The sequence below is a fragment of the Athene cunicularia genome (genome assembly GCF_003259725.1).
Source record: "Athene cunicularia isolate RWA chromosome 1 unlocalized genomic scaffold, athCun1 chr1_part1, whole genome shotgun sequence".
In the NCBI taxonomy this organism is placed as follows: domain Eukaryota; kingdom Metazoa; phylum Chordata; class Aves; order Strigiformes; family Strigidae; genus Athene; species Athene cunicularia.
In genome coordinates this window covers 57,663,744-57,678,243 of record NW_020799091.1, presented here as the reverse complement: position 1 = coordinate 57,678,243, position 14,500 = coordinate 57,663,744, and the positions used below count along the sequence as shown (strand labels likewise).

General features: G+C 38.5%; 1 protein-coding gene across 1 annotated transcript in view; it reads left to right on the top strand.

Annotated features, from left to right (window-relative positions):
- The window catches only part of FGF14 (fibroblast growth factor 14), a 105,286-nt gene extending 91,260 nt beyond the window's left edge, over nt 1-14,026 (top strand). Inside the window, exons 3-4 of the mRNA XM_026859836.1 lie at nt 6,929-7,127; nt 10,287-14,026. Coding sequence (XP_026715637.1) covers nt 6,929-7,127; nt 10,287-10,423 — 336 coding nt within the window. The 3' untranslated portion in view covers nt 10,424-14,026. The remainder of the gene's footprint in view (nt 1-6,928; nt 7,128-10,286) is intronic.
- The last annotated feature ends 474 nt before the right edge of the window (nt 14,027-14,500 follow it).

Below are 14,500 nucleotides of genomic sequence, written 5' to 3'. Positions count from 1 at the left end.
CTGCCTTCGATACAAAATATTATTGTCTTTAATAAACTATAGTTTAATATGGCCATAGCTGCTAGTTGTAAGCAAAGCAACTTTTCTGTTATGAAACAAGGAAGTTTTTGTAATCCAAGCTGTTTTAAGTTCTGTTTCAATCTGGACAGAGTATGAAGCCAAATTCAGGCTGCGATCAATACCATCTTAAACAACAGAAATCTGTCGAAGCTATTTTTTTGTTGGTTTGTCTTTATGTATGTTATGTGACTTTTGTTCATCACCTTGTTTTAGGTGCTCATGAATGCACATGAATAAAAAAATTGCTACACTGTTAATATTGCCAGTCATACCCCTGCTAATTAGAATCCCAATTTAGTAACTGCTAATACTTGCAATAGAGTTGATTTACATTTGTTTTTACCTTAATTTAGTCAAAAGCTGTGTTTTGTTTCTTTACAAGCAGTGGTATTCACATCTTCCAGTCTCTTAAAAAGTAAAAAATGAGACAAAAATTGCATCCAAAAGTTTTGCTTTTGCACACTGACATCCTTACTGCACTCTCACTGATTCTTTAACCAGCAAGAATGATCCCTGTTTTTTACCTGATTGACACCAAGTGCTTTTTTTTTTTTTTTTTTTTTTTTTAAGTCCACGTGTTTAGGAATCTTCCAGAGAACAGAAATAACACTAACTCTGAAGAACAAATAATGGTATTCTCTGACTGTTTAGTCTATTAAGGAAGTTTTCTGTCAGAAGACTGTGGAAAGTATGTGTATGGAATTCTGAGCATGTGCTGCTTTCATGGGGCATCTGTAGGATTGGCAGGCTCAGATATTACTGCTATTTATTTTGAAGCTTTGTTAGTAAAGTCACTGCATTGGTTTGTAGTGGCAGCTAATGCTTCATGTATCTTATCCTTGGTATCTTACTTGGCCAGTTTGCACATAGAAAATCCTGCCAACTTTGCTTGTTCTTGTTTTCATGTTTTAAAATTATGTTTTTATTATGGGCTTTTAGGCCCAAATCAGCTAAATGTTTTATGAACATGCTGGGAACATCACAAAGTATCAATTTCTCCTTAATCCATAAAGTACCTAACCATGTATTGCTGGATTTTCTGCCATTTGAAGAGGAACTCTTATTTGAACTGTAGCCTTTTGGCCAGATTAAGAGCTGGAAAAATTTGTTGCTATGGATGGGAAATCTTAAGTAACTATTTTTTTATTCTCTCACACCAGCATTTGTCAAACAGGTAGACTGTAAGAAGGCAGTCTAACTCACCTAATTCAATGTGCAGCAAGTCAGAGAAATATCAGTTTAGGTATTTTCCAGTTCTCATGTGCAGATGAAGCCTTCAGATCTTACAGGTCTTGCTGCATAAATATATCTATCATACGGCCTTTTGCCCTTCTACAGCACTGCAGCTGTTTTGTGGGATCTTATCTTTTCACATCTTGATTACTCCAGCATCCTCCCCTCCTGCACTGAGAAATACAGTGCTACCCCCCTGATCCCCATTCAGAAGTCTGCTATGAAGTTCATTTCCCAGCTTCATTATTTTAACTGTATTTCTCTTTTCTGAGTGCCTTCTCTTCGTTAAACACTGATTGTTCTCAGTTTTAAGGTCCTTCTTCATGAGTCATTTCCAACCTTTCTATCTACGATTAAAATGCCACTTCCTTCTTTTGATTCCTGTATTGCTAGCCTCTAACCCCAAAAGTACCTGTGTGCTGACTCTGTGCTGCTTTTCTCACTCTGCAGAATTTTCCCACAAGCCTCCACAAAGCTAGTGTTGTCCTTTCTCCAGTCTCTCCTTAAAAATCCTTTGTCATCATTCCTACAAAAAATGTTCAACAACCACCTACTAGCATGTTCAGATGTTTGGGTTTTTTCCCTCTTTATCAATTGCTATTTGGAATGAAAGGTGTTCACGTCAGGCAGAGTCCACTTGTTCTGTACTTCCAAAGAGCTGAGGTCCTGTTACATGACCTGGACTTCTAAGTGCAAATAATAAATAGTATCAGGTTATTTTTACAGTTGTTGATTAGACTGGCTGTTCCTCGCCTGACAATCTCTTAGAGTTTGTCTTGTGGTTATGTTTTCTGCCTGGCACCAAGGAGTAGCTGTAGCTAGTTCAGCCTGCAGATGGGCTTTTGCTGTCCACTGTGTTGAACGAGTGCCATTGTGCCCATCTCCAGGGGATAGATGGTAAAGTTTGCTGTACTTTGATTTTGAACTATAGTCGTTTGCTACTGTGCCATATTATTGATTAGCATGGAGGTGCCGAGCTTCTTCATGTCAGACTTCAGCTTCTGATTGACAGAAATAAATTATTTGGTAGGGAATTCATCTCAGTTGTCATCTGAATTGCTTTCTAACAATCCTTATACCTCCATGTTCACAACACAGGTAACCTGAGCTCCTTCATTCAGGCACTCCTAAGTTTAAGAGGTGGATAATGGCTCTTTTTTCTTTATTTCATTTGTGTTTTGTTCTTCAATGAAAGTAGACTCGGACACCACCACATGTCTCCATGAGCTAAGGCTCCATTATTAAGATGTAGTACTACAAAGCTGAGTACTGGCAACAGTGGTGGGGACCCCAAAACTGAGATCTCCCCCTTGACAGAACTTTTTGATTCCAAGAGTTTGAACCCACAACCTGTGTGTTGTGATACTTACTAATGCTACAGCAACCAGGAGAATTAAAACATCTCCAAATATGACTCACGTCAAGCAAAAGCTTGATGGGAAGCTAGCCAAAATATCCAAGTGAAAATTCTTCTCAGCAAGGTACAATTTAATACATCCTTCACTTCTCTAGGACCCAGGAAGCGGTATCAGATTGCAGTTTACAGCCAAAACTCACTCCTGGGGTTTTGGATATTGGAAGATGTTATATACTTAATTTTTCAAATGTTGCTTTGAGAAGAGGAAACCACCTTTTATATAAGACTACAGGTTAAACCTGGGCACTGACCTTGGAAGGGAAATCCTGAGCACAAGTTCTTGTTTGCAAGTCATGTCTGGTTTTGCAATTTATTCATTCACTTCCTAATACAAAATGTAAAGACTGTCCTGGATCAAAACGCAAAAAGTAATTCTTGTAGGGAAAATCTAAATGATTCATGTCAGCCAGATGTAGATTCGGTTTCCTTCAGGTTGGATATAGATAGGCAGCCTAGGGGAGTGCCCTCACCATTGAGTTTCTCTTATAAAATGCCCTTGTACTGCCTTTCCCTCCAGCAATGGACTTGAATAAAGTCATCTGTGGATGATTTTACTTAAAGTCAGTGCTGTTAGCACATTGGCAATTTTCTGAGAGTTTCTACTGGGTTGAGCCTTAGGTATACAGCTCTAGATTTGGCCTAGGCACATGCAGAAACAATATTTTAGGAGTCATGGCAGCTTTACTGGAGAAAATATAGGGGTTCAGAGCTTTTCAGCCAGCTGAGATGGTGTCTGAGGTAAGGCTTCAGATGTTGCTTTTAACTTAGAAATATTTCAGTTTCCACCTCAGCCACAGGGAAGACATTTCAGAAGCCTTTCTGAGTAATTCTTCAGAGGAACTGGTGGTTGCAGCTTAGCATAGTCATCATCAGATGCTTAATTTTCATTCATGAATACTCTCCACATGGGTGGAACTATTAGCCTGCTCTAATGTAACATGTATTTAAGTGACTTTTTGACTGAGAGTTTATCCCAGGCAGAACTGCATCCTAATATACTGGGTATCCAAAAGCTGTTATGCCACCCAGACATCTAGAGGATAGCTGAGATACTTCTGGGCGGAATACAGTATTCAGGTTTGGCTCTTACTCATATGCCCCAAAAAATAATTAGCAGTCTATTACCATGCTTTTCATAACTGAGAAATAGCAATGATGCCAGTTTGTCTAGTCTATCAGTCTGCATCCAGGAGTAGCCAGGTAATTTTGTTGACATCATCCTTTTTTTTTTTGACTTGGTAAATACCTCCCACTTCATATGCTGTGCACTGTCAGAAACACTACTGTACATGCCAAAGAGATGAGAGAGAAATGAGCCAGGTTTCATTCAGAGGTAGGATACGATTTGAAGGAACCTTGTTTCAGTGTCCTAATGGATATTGTTTGTGAAGTCACACAAATAGCTTTTACAGGCAGCCAACCATCTCTGGTACGGAGAAGCATGGAATGACAAACAGCTTTTGTTTATAGCAAAAAGTGAGTATTGGCTAAGAAGTAGTGTTTATGGTAATTGAGCTTTACAAGGAAGTAAAACTTAGTGGGGAACACAGGGGGTAGCATTTGCAGTGAAGCAGGTAATAAGGAGAGCTGTGTAGGCATTTCCTGATTAGCATCTGCTGTTTCAACAGCGGAGGAACATGACTCACATGTAAATGCTTGTGCTAGGCTTTAACAGGCATTCCCTCTAGCATGCCACCCTGCCTTCTGGTTTTATTTTGAGTCTCCTTGAGCCCTACTGTGATTTGAAATCAGTGGAGGAGAAAGGAGGGTAACACAAACAACAGATGTCTTAAAGTCTTAGAGAGAAAAAGCCTTGGTGGCAAAGGAGAAGGTGCTGTTTGTCATTAGCTTTTGTTGCCTCTAGTACAAGCTGTATTTGCATTTCTGCATGTGTATATATACGCAGTTGTGCACATAGGTGATTGTGGTGGTTTGACCTTGGCTAATGCCAGGTACCCACCAAGTTGCTCTAGCACTTCCCCCCCTTCTGCTTTTTCTATCAACAGAGCAAAGAGGGTAAAGAAAATAAGATAGGTTAAAAAAACCTCCAGCACTTTTGGGTAAAACAAAAGGAGTTTTAATATAAGCAAAGCAAAGCAAAGGTCCATGCATGGAAGCAAAAAAAAAGGAAAACAGATTTATTCTCTCCTTCCCATGAAGAGGTGATGTGGGGCCTTCTCAGGATCAGGGCTCCGATACACGTAGTGGTTGCCTCGGAGGACCAAGGGTGACCCCAGTCCCTTCCTCCTTTCTCCCAGCTTTATCCTGAGCAGACGTCATATGGTCTGGGATATCCCTTTGGTCAGTTCGGGTCAGCTGTCCTGGCTGTGTCCCCTCCCAAGATCTTGCCCACCCCGTCCCACTGCGGGGGGAATGTCGGAAAGAGCCTTGGTGCTGTGTAAGCACTGCTCAGCAGTAGCCGCAACACCAGGGTGCTACCAACACCCTGCCAGCTCCCAGCATAAAACACAGCACCGTGAGGTCTGCTACAGGGGAAAACCAATTCCAGCTCAGCCAGACCCAGTACAGTGATAAAGAAGTGGTAGTGCAGAAAGATGGCCATTGCACACATCGGATAATTCTTTTTGTATCCTGTAAATGAGTGTGACCTATAGACACTAAGAGTACTTGCTCACTCAAAGCAACCTATTCTAGAGCAGGTTCACAAATTATTTCCCAGCTGCTGCAGTACCTGCTTTTAGTCTATTGCTGGATAAAATACACTAATTCCTGTTATTTGAGGTTAAAAGTTGCTCCATAATAGAAAAAGCAAATAGTATGCCTGGTGTCCATCAAGACAGCTTTGCTTATATGTGGTAACTTAAGCCATGGCAATACAAATACTGTGTACCCCATAATATTAGGAGAATTTGGTTGTGTGTTGTGACATTTAGTACAGATTCATAAAGGCACTTCATCTGTGCTTTCTGGTATGGGAAACAGTGTCTTTAAGGACTTTGATTTCCAGAAAGGAAATCTGTGACAGAAACAGCTGTAAAATTCTTACAGTATATAAGCAGCTGGGGATGGCTTAGAGACCCTGAAAACACATTACCTGCTGAGTGCTGAATCAGCACGGCATGGGGCCAGGAGCAAAAGGAAATGGAAGGGGGGAAAAAAAAACCCACAAAAAAACAGACAAAAACCCAAACAAAACCCAAACTGTGAATGGAGAAGTGAAAATATATGACTTTTTGAGATTTTTACTTCTTGGGAAAGATAGCTGAAAGAAATATGAATAAAAAGGATTCAGGGATGAGAACTTTGTGCTCAGAAAGCTTAGCAAGCCACCCACATCTACCTCCTCCTTTTATGAAGGGACTCTCTTCCACAGGTTTCAGCGGATGGGTCCAAAGACTGAAAATCACATTCACTCAGAATCCTATTTTCTCATGGTATTTTAAATGTGATTTTATTTGCTTGCTAACTTGCTGGGATTTTTTTCAAAGGATTTTGGTAAATTGTCTCAATATACATTTGCACTGTTTACTTTGTTACTGTTGATTGTATTATTAAAAAAAAAAAAAAAAAAAAAAAATTTGCTCCTGAGTTCCAGAAGTTTGTGCTTAGGTTAACCTTAGTAAAGAGTTTAGGACAACTGCTCTGTTACTGAGTATGACTTCTGGAAGCATTACCAGTATTGGGATGAACACCAAAGAAGTCAATAGGAATTACATTTCTTTGTACAAAAATTTGTACATCAAAATAGTGTTTTCCTGGGGTGTTTAAGGCTGCGTCTATTCTAGGAAATTATATAAATTTTAATATGTTGGCAGCAGCAATTTTTAAGCATCAAATATTAGTTGTTACAAACCATAGAGGGAGTTTGTTACATTTAGTATGGTAAAACTGAACAACTGTTTTCTCATTTATGCTATTTTAGCGTAGACTTTCTTATTCTTTACAAGAATATCCTATCAGAAAAATAAGCACATTAATAATTATTCCTGTATTTTAAATGGTGTTTTTATGCCTGTGTCACTTCCTCTGTACTTTGAAAATATACTATCCCTGTTGCACAGATGGGAAAACAGAGGCATCTATGGGTGGTGTTATAACTTCACCTGGAAGTCATCTAGAGGAAGACAGATCTCCTGGTCTCAAAGCAGAACCTTATTATAAGTCATATATTAAATTTATCAAGAGGTTATCTGTAAGTTAACAAAACAGAAGCCGCACTTTAGAGATATCATTTAACATTTACTTTTCCTCCCACAGGAACTTTTTACACCAGAGTGCAAATTCAAGGAGTCTGTTTTTGAAAATTATTATGTAATCTACTCATCCATGCTCTACAGACAACAGGAGTCCGGGAGGGCCTGGTTCTTGGGGCTGAACAAAGAAGGGCAGGTCATGAAAGGAAACAGAGTGAAGAAAACAAAACCAGCAGCTCATTTTCTACCCAAGCCATTGGAAGGTGAGGCTCAGTCCATCGCTGGCAGATCTTCCTATAAATCTCACAAGAAGAAGAGGAAACGGTTTCTAAAACACCTTTTGTTAATGTGCATGCCCCACACAGGGGCCATTCCAAATGACAGTCCCCAGGATTCATGGAGCAGTTCTGTGCTTCAGCATAGTGATGCTAGAAAAGGTGTATGTTAAAACACTTTTTTCCAGGGATTAAGAGGTCATTTTACAAAAAAATAAATCTTTTGTGGAAGTGTCTTGTGCTGGTTTTAAAATATTCTCTCAGTAGAGACAAAAGCTGTTGTGAGTCTTGCAGTGAAAAAACAGTCCTTTCATTAAGCAGAATGAAATAATGGACACTGCAGGATAATTGGGAGTTACAAAGGGAATGGATGAAATGTCAGCATTTCAAAGTAAAAGCTTTCTAATACAAAACACAAAAATCTCTTTATAAAATAAATCATACTCTATTACTTAGCCAGTTGATGCAATGCATGTAACTTGTGTTACTTGGCCTTTAACCAAGATAGAAGCAAATAAAAGTCATGCTGACTTTACACGCTAAAATGATGTCACACATTCTCTGAAAAATACATTCATTTATATTTTGGAACTTTTGGGTTATCCTATGTATTTTGCAGGACTTTACAAGCCTATGCTGCTTTTTGCTTCTTGTCTTCATGACACTCCAAATTTCATTTATACTATTACTACACATAGCCTCAGTCATTCTGGAAATTATCTCACTACTTAACATTTGAAAACACATACCCAAGTAATGGTTTAGTTACCAGACTCATTACTTTTAACATTTTAACTTAAAATTTTGATTAAAGGATCAATTTGTTAAATATTTTAGAGTTCCATTATAAGGAAACAATCTGAATAATCCAGTATTTTAAATTCACTTTGTGGCTTCCTTCTCCCTGGCAGTGTTCAAGGCCAGGTTGGACGGGGCTTGGAGCAACCTGGTCTAGTGGAAGGTGTCCCTGCCCCCATGGCAGGGGGGTTGGAGCTAGATGATATTTAAGGACCCTTCCAACCCAAACCATTCTATGATTCATATCTGAACTCAAGTTGATACCTTCATGTGCGGGAGACCAATGTGATCAAGCAGTGCCCGTTTATTACAACTAAGAAAGCCCTTTTATAATGTTCTCCCGCACATGTGAGTAACATGCAGTACAAGACCTCAAGACTGGACAGTTAACTTAGCCCATGCTTTAAACCTTCTTATGATTGGATGAAAAGTGCCACATCAGCCTTGCCAGGCTTCCCGCCTTGTGGAACTTCCTCTTCCATCTCAACCCCTTCTGGGTGTTGTTTGTCTCGTCGAGTTTCTCCCCCCTCATTCAGGGTCACATCCTTATCGCATTCTTGCTTGGCTGAGGCTCTTATCAGTCTTGTTCTCACACAGGATTGCTCACATGTCCATTCTCCCACAGAAAGTCCTCTTGAATCCCACATTCATGTTTCCTTGTTCTGCAAAAGCTTACAGTATTTTCATGAGCTCTCAACAATATTGACGCTTTATGTATCAATCCCTTTATATTAAATTATAAAAACTGGAGGGAAAGCCAGTGTATTTTTAAAAGCAATGTCAGTTCATGTGGATTAGGAAAGAAGTTACTTTTTTCATTAATGTTTGGATGCTCAGACTCTATCAAAATAGTTTAGGCAAGGCTTAAAAATAACTTGCTTTACATTGCCCGTGAGAGTCATCAAATATGACAGCTGTGCTATATAATACCTTATTTTATAGTTCCATCTCGTGTTATTCAACTTAATATTTTTGTAGGCCACGGTGTTATTTCATCAAGCTCTTTTAATTAATCAGCAAAGTTTCCTAAACACAGTTATGGAGGGACTCTGAAGACATAGATCATAACCAGCCTTGCATCCACTAAAGAAGATGTTTAAGTTCAGACTTTGAAAAGCCATAAAAGGATTTAGATTATGTCACTGGAAATGTTAGAACAAGTACTTGATTAGTTAATGATGCTATGGGGCTCTTCCTATTTATTATGAAACTTCACACCATTAAAGATTAAGGTCAGTACTTTGATGCTCCTGCCTCCTACTCAAATTAGCCAAGTGATGAAGGGATTGTGCTCTCTATGGCAGCAACACGGTCAGTCCTGAAATCACAGTGTGATTATTAATTCTTTTGACTGGTTTGACATCTCTTTCAACATTGCTCTGATATAAATAAATGCTACTGAAGTTAGGTATAAGTGGAAATATTACCTGATTCAGTGACATGGAAAATGAAATTGAATTATCCAAGAGCATTAATCATTAAGGCAGCTTAATGCTGGAACTGTGTAATTGAATAGATGTATTTTCCTCAAAGGATTTAGTGGTTAGATAGGGACTGAAGCCCAGGGGCAAATTTTTAATTCCTGTAAGAATTCAGTTAATAGTTTAATCTGGGGTTTTCTGTACTTCTACATTCAGTGGAGATCAGTGGCTACGGCATATGTTTTTGGAAAGGAGAAAGAAAAAAACCCACATCTCTTGTGCACTCTCTGCAGCACTGTCCTGGACATTTCTTAAGTACACACCTGAAGAGATCACGGTCAAGCTCCTTAGATGTGGCAGATAGCTTTGTAGAGCTGGACTCAAGCCTGGTCTTGCAATGTAGGACTAAAAAAGAACACTTAAGTCTAGACAACTGTATTGTATGATCCTATTTGTTAAATACCATCTGTCTTATCATATTTTACTTCTAAAAACTTGCGGAATATTCATTTAAGGGGAGTGTATATATATATGTGTGTGTGTATATATGTATATATACATACACACACACACACATACATGTGTGTATATATATGTATGTTTTTGTGTGTCTGCCTCATGCAAAGACAAAACAGTAATTTTTAATTTCCAAGGCTTCCATAGTTTCCATTACACAAGCAAGCATGCAGTTTCCTACTGTGTTTTTAAGTCAGATAGAGAAGTGAGAAATTTGGAAGGTGAAGCAAAGCTATCAGTCATGCAAAACAAGTGTCTGTCAAAGTAAATAGTTTCCCTCACCGGCAAGAGGAACATGGATTATATTACAGTATCAGTTACTGTAGAAAATTAATCCTATTTGAGATGAGCTCTTATATGAGATAAGATACATTCTTAAAGATGTCTCTCTTTTTCTCTTTTCTCCCCTCAGTTGCCATGTACCGAGAACCATCTTTGCATGATATTGGAGAAACAGTGCCAAAGGCTGGGGTAACTCCAAGTAAAAGCACAAGTGCATCTGCAATAATGAATGGCGGCAAACCAGTTACCAAGAGTAAGACAACATAGCCAGATCCTCACAGGTGTTGTGACTTACTGAGTCCCGAGTACAGTTGAGCAGTTTATCCTTGCCAGACTTCCCCTCTGCAGTGTCTGTGGATCAGCTTGCGGCAAGTCACATGCTTGCCCGTTGCTGTTGCTGAACTGAGTTGTTGCAAGAGGATAAATCTCAACATGTAGCTCCACCCACAACAAGAAGACACCTGGATGAACCAGCTAAACTCAGACCATGGAATGCCCTACCAGATATTGGAATGCCTTTTTAATATCTTTTCTGTGACTGTGACACTTCATGTGAATGACATACTTCACAAGTACACTTGATACCTTGCCTGCTGACAATTGCCCATAATCCCTTTTTGAGTCCAGTTTCAGCAAAATCCATGTGTTTAAGTTCTATTTTGTAGCACACAAATAATCAAGTAATTTCTAGTTAGATGCTGTAAACCTGTGCTATTATGGATTTCTCTTCTTCCCTTTTTTATAAGGCTGCTCGCTCCACTGTCTGTGACCTTTTGCAGGGATTGTGTTTCTCTATAACTTAAGTGTTGCCGGTGGCTTAGTTCTGAAAGCAATCAGGGAATCAGGAAGCCTTCAAAAATCTATTAATACAAATTATATCTATAAAGAATAGGGTTGTTGTCTCTGGCTTACAATATTGATTAAATGTGAATACTCTCTAGTAACAGATACTGTGCTTCTGAGGTTGGCATTATAGTGGAGGAAGGAGTGTCAAACACAGCCAACAGGAAGTTTTCTGAAACGAGTGTTTGGCATCCCCCTATAGTTTCTTTTTGTGTGTGTGTTTTATACATATCACAGGCTTACTGGTAATGGTAACATTTGCCTTGCCCAGCGAGCAAGACCCACTCATTTTTGGGAAAGTGGGTCCAAAGAATTTTGTAGGCCTTGTAGGCCTGAATTAAGGCTCATTTTTCATCTACTAAATCGTCATTGTTTGAAAAACAAGCACCACCAATAATAATAATAATAATTAAAAAAAAAAAAAAAAGTTAAATAAGACTAACCAGAATTGCGCTACCTAAATCCATTTTGAATATAATCCTTCCCTGTTTTTAAGGAACTGAACTTAATGCCATTGTTATTTTTGGCTGAATCCCACACCTACTTAGCAAAGCATGGGCAAGGATGTCGTTGTGTTCTTTTTTGCAGCACCAATGCAAAGGGTAGTTACAAATTATAGTTTAATATTTCTGGTGTTTTAAAAAAAAAAAAAAAGTTTTAAAACTGGACATATTACAAAACTTTTATTTTTATTTTTCGCTAAGCATGCAAAGTCCAGTCCTATGTATCACTGATATCCCAGTACGTACCTCCACCCAGCCTCCTAGGATAATATGCCCAACAAATTGCTAGATTGAAGGTGCCTTGCCTTGATCTCTGTATACTGTACTTTCTCCTACGTGAACCTAGAACAAATCAAAAACGTTTTAAAATTGAAGCCTTGGACCTTATTACCAGAAACAACATCAATCCTTTGAGTTTGTCACTTGTGAACGATTAAACCAATGTTGGGGGCGAGGAGGAAGATTTAGAGAATGGCACAGAGATGCCACTGAAGTGTTGCACACTTAATCACAGGCCTTCAGAAGACTAAAAATATGGGTATTCTCTGTACGCTTAAGGAGGTATTTGTTTCTCAAAAAGGGGCAACAAGGACCAAACTGTACCTCAGTCTGGAAAACTGTGTGGCAATGCTCTCTTGGCCTCTTGTACCTTGATATTTAAAGACAAAAAAAGGAAATCATCCGTTCCTTTTTTAGCATTGTATTTCTGGCAATTTGTTTTATCACATCTTTGTGCTGTAAGTCCCCTAACAGAGACTGATGGTTATTTCAAACTCCCTGTCTGCTCAGCTGAACAACTGATTCAGTCTGAATGAACTCTTCATGCTAGTTTTCAAATGTATTCTGTTTTTATAAGCAAATTTTGTGCACACTTCAAGGAGACTACTGCAAAGCTGCTAAATTCTAGGTAAACTTTTTTTTTTTCATAGGCCAGACTTTCTTGTTTATGTCTGTAGCATGAGAACAGCAAGCTAACACTTGATGATGGGTCTTTCTAGGGAGGGAATGAGTTAAGCATGAAGCCCACTATCCATGTAGAGAAAAAAAATACAAACCTACTCTAATACTGTGATAAAAATGCAAAGAAACTTTGACTTAGACTGTGCCCTTACCTGCTAGCACTAAATATGTGTGTGTGGGGGAAAAAACAACACTTTATTAAAAACTTTGGTGCACCTTCTCATCCCATGTGGTCCAGTGGGATTTGTGCACCATCCCTGAGAAAACAAAACCAAACCAAAGCAGCTCACATGGTGAGCTGGGGGCTTACAATGCATCTGGGGGACCCATGGGAGGCAGCAGCCTTGACGTACTATCTGCCAGGTCCAGAGGCGGCCCCAGGCTTTCCTACAATTGTAAGAGGAGCACTTCACAATATTTTGAGTGAGATAATACAGCTGAAGGCTACATACTTTTCATTACAGTTCATGAGGAGTGAATACATGTGTTCATGTCCCATCCAGCCATCTTTTTACTCTCCCAATGTAAGAGCCTGGGGAGAGACAGGGCCAGAGACCTGACTGAACCATGCAAGGAGGTTCTGGCCTGATGGTACATATGTATTGTTTTCAACATTAAACTCTTGATCCTGAGAAATTATGATCTGCAAACCAGTTTGGGAGTCTATAATTAAGGCCAGATTTAATTTTTGTAAGCAGTTAGCGCATACTGGAAATACAGCATTTTTTCTTTTTTTTTTCTGGTTTTGTTTCTATGGGCTAAATACATATATGTGTTTAATCCAATGAATATATGTCCTAAAAAATATTTTTTTTCTACAATCTGTTTAAAGATAGCAAAGGGGTCTTTGTGCTTTGTTTCATCCCTTTAATTTTGTTGCTTGTCTCATCTGTTGCATGGGAAGAGGATAGAAAGGATGAACTGCATGTAGTAGGTGGTGTCTATCAAAGAACTGTTGGTCTGTATTACTAAATTTACATGCATATATGCAAAGAGTTTGTTTGCATTGTACAGTTTGTGTTTATTATTATTTGTTGTATACACAGATTCAACATGATGAATAAAACATTTATAAGAAGGCATACCAGAAAACAACAAAAAAGTTTATGTAAGAAGTAGACTGTGCAAAACATCGTTGCACTCGCCACAGGATGGTGAAAACTTCATGTAAATAGGTTGGCAAACTCAGTTCTCCCCTTTTACCATGCCAAAGAAAATTTTAGCTCCTTAATATAATACCTCTCTTGCTGTTCTCCAGGATGAGACTTCACCATTTTCTTCCCTCTAAAATTAATTTTGCTGTTAAGTGAAAGCTGTTTTCAACTGTCTGTTACTACTAAAGTACTGTATAGTAAACCTGATGGAATCCATTTGTATTTACAGATTGGGGTTTTTGTACTTACATGTCCAGCTGTCTGTGAATCTGCAGCATTCCAGATCTTTTGCATGCTTGCTTTGTATTTTGTTCTTCTGGGTTTTATCTAATCACTGAGAGACTGTTTGCACAGCAATCCAACCTCACCTTACCATTTCGTATGTTAACACTGCACATAGTCATTATCTCTTTCCTGTTTTTTAAATCTGTATTTCGGCTACAGTTCTATTTGGCAAAATCAGTCACACCTCAACAGTTTTAGAAATCCAGTTTTAAGTAGATATGAACTACTTCAACAAAGCACCGTTTTGTTGTACTTAAAATTTTTTATAAATACACAAGAATCCTTATGAGATTGCTCAAATGATAGAGCCTATAGAAAGGTGTCTATAGCTTTCAAGTGCTTTGTAGTTCACATAGCACAGCTTTTGCTTAATTTGCTGGAGTTTTTAGCCACTCTCAAATAATTTTTTAATATAGTCATTTTCATAAACTTTAACTTGTGTAGAGTCAGGTTGGTTCTTAACAAACTCCTCACCCCCAGATATAGAGTAAAGCAGTTCACCTTGACTGTGGTCATATGGTCATACCTGAAACAAAGAACTCTGACTTTATATATATATATATATATATATATATATATATATATATATATTCTCTTAT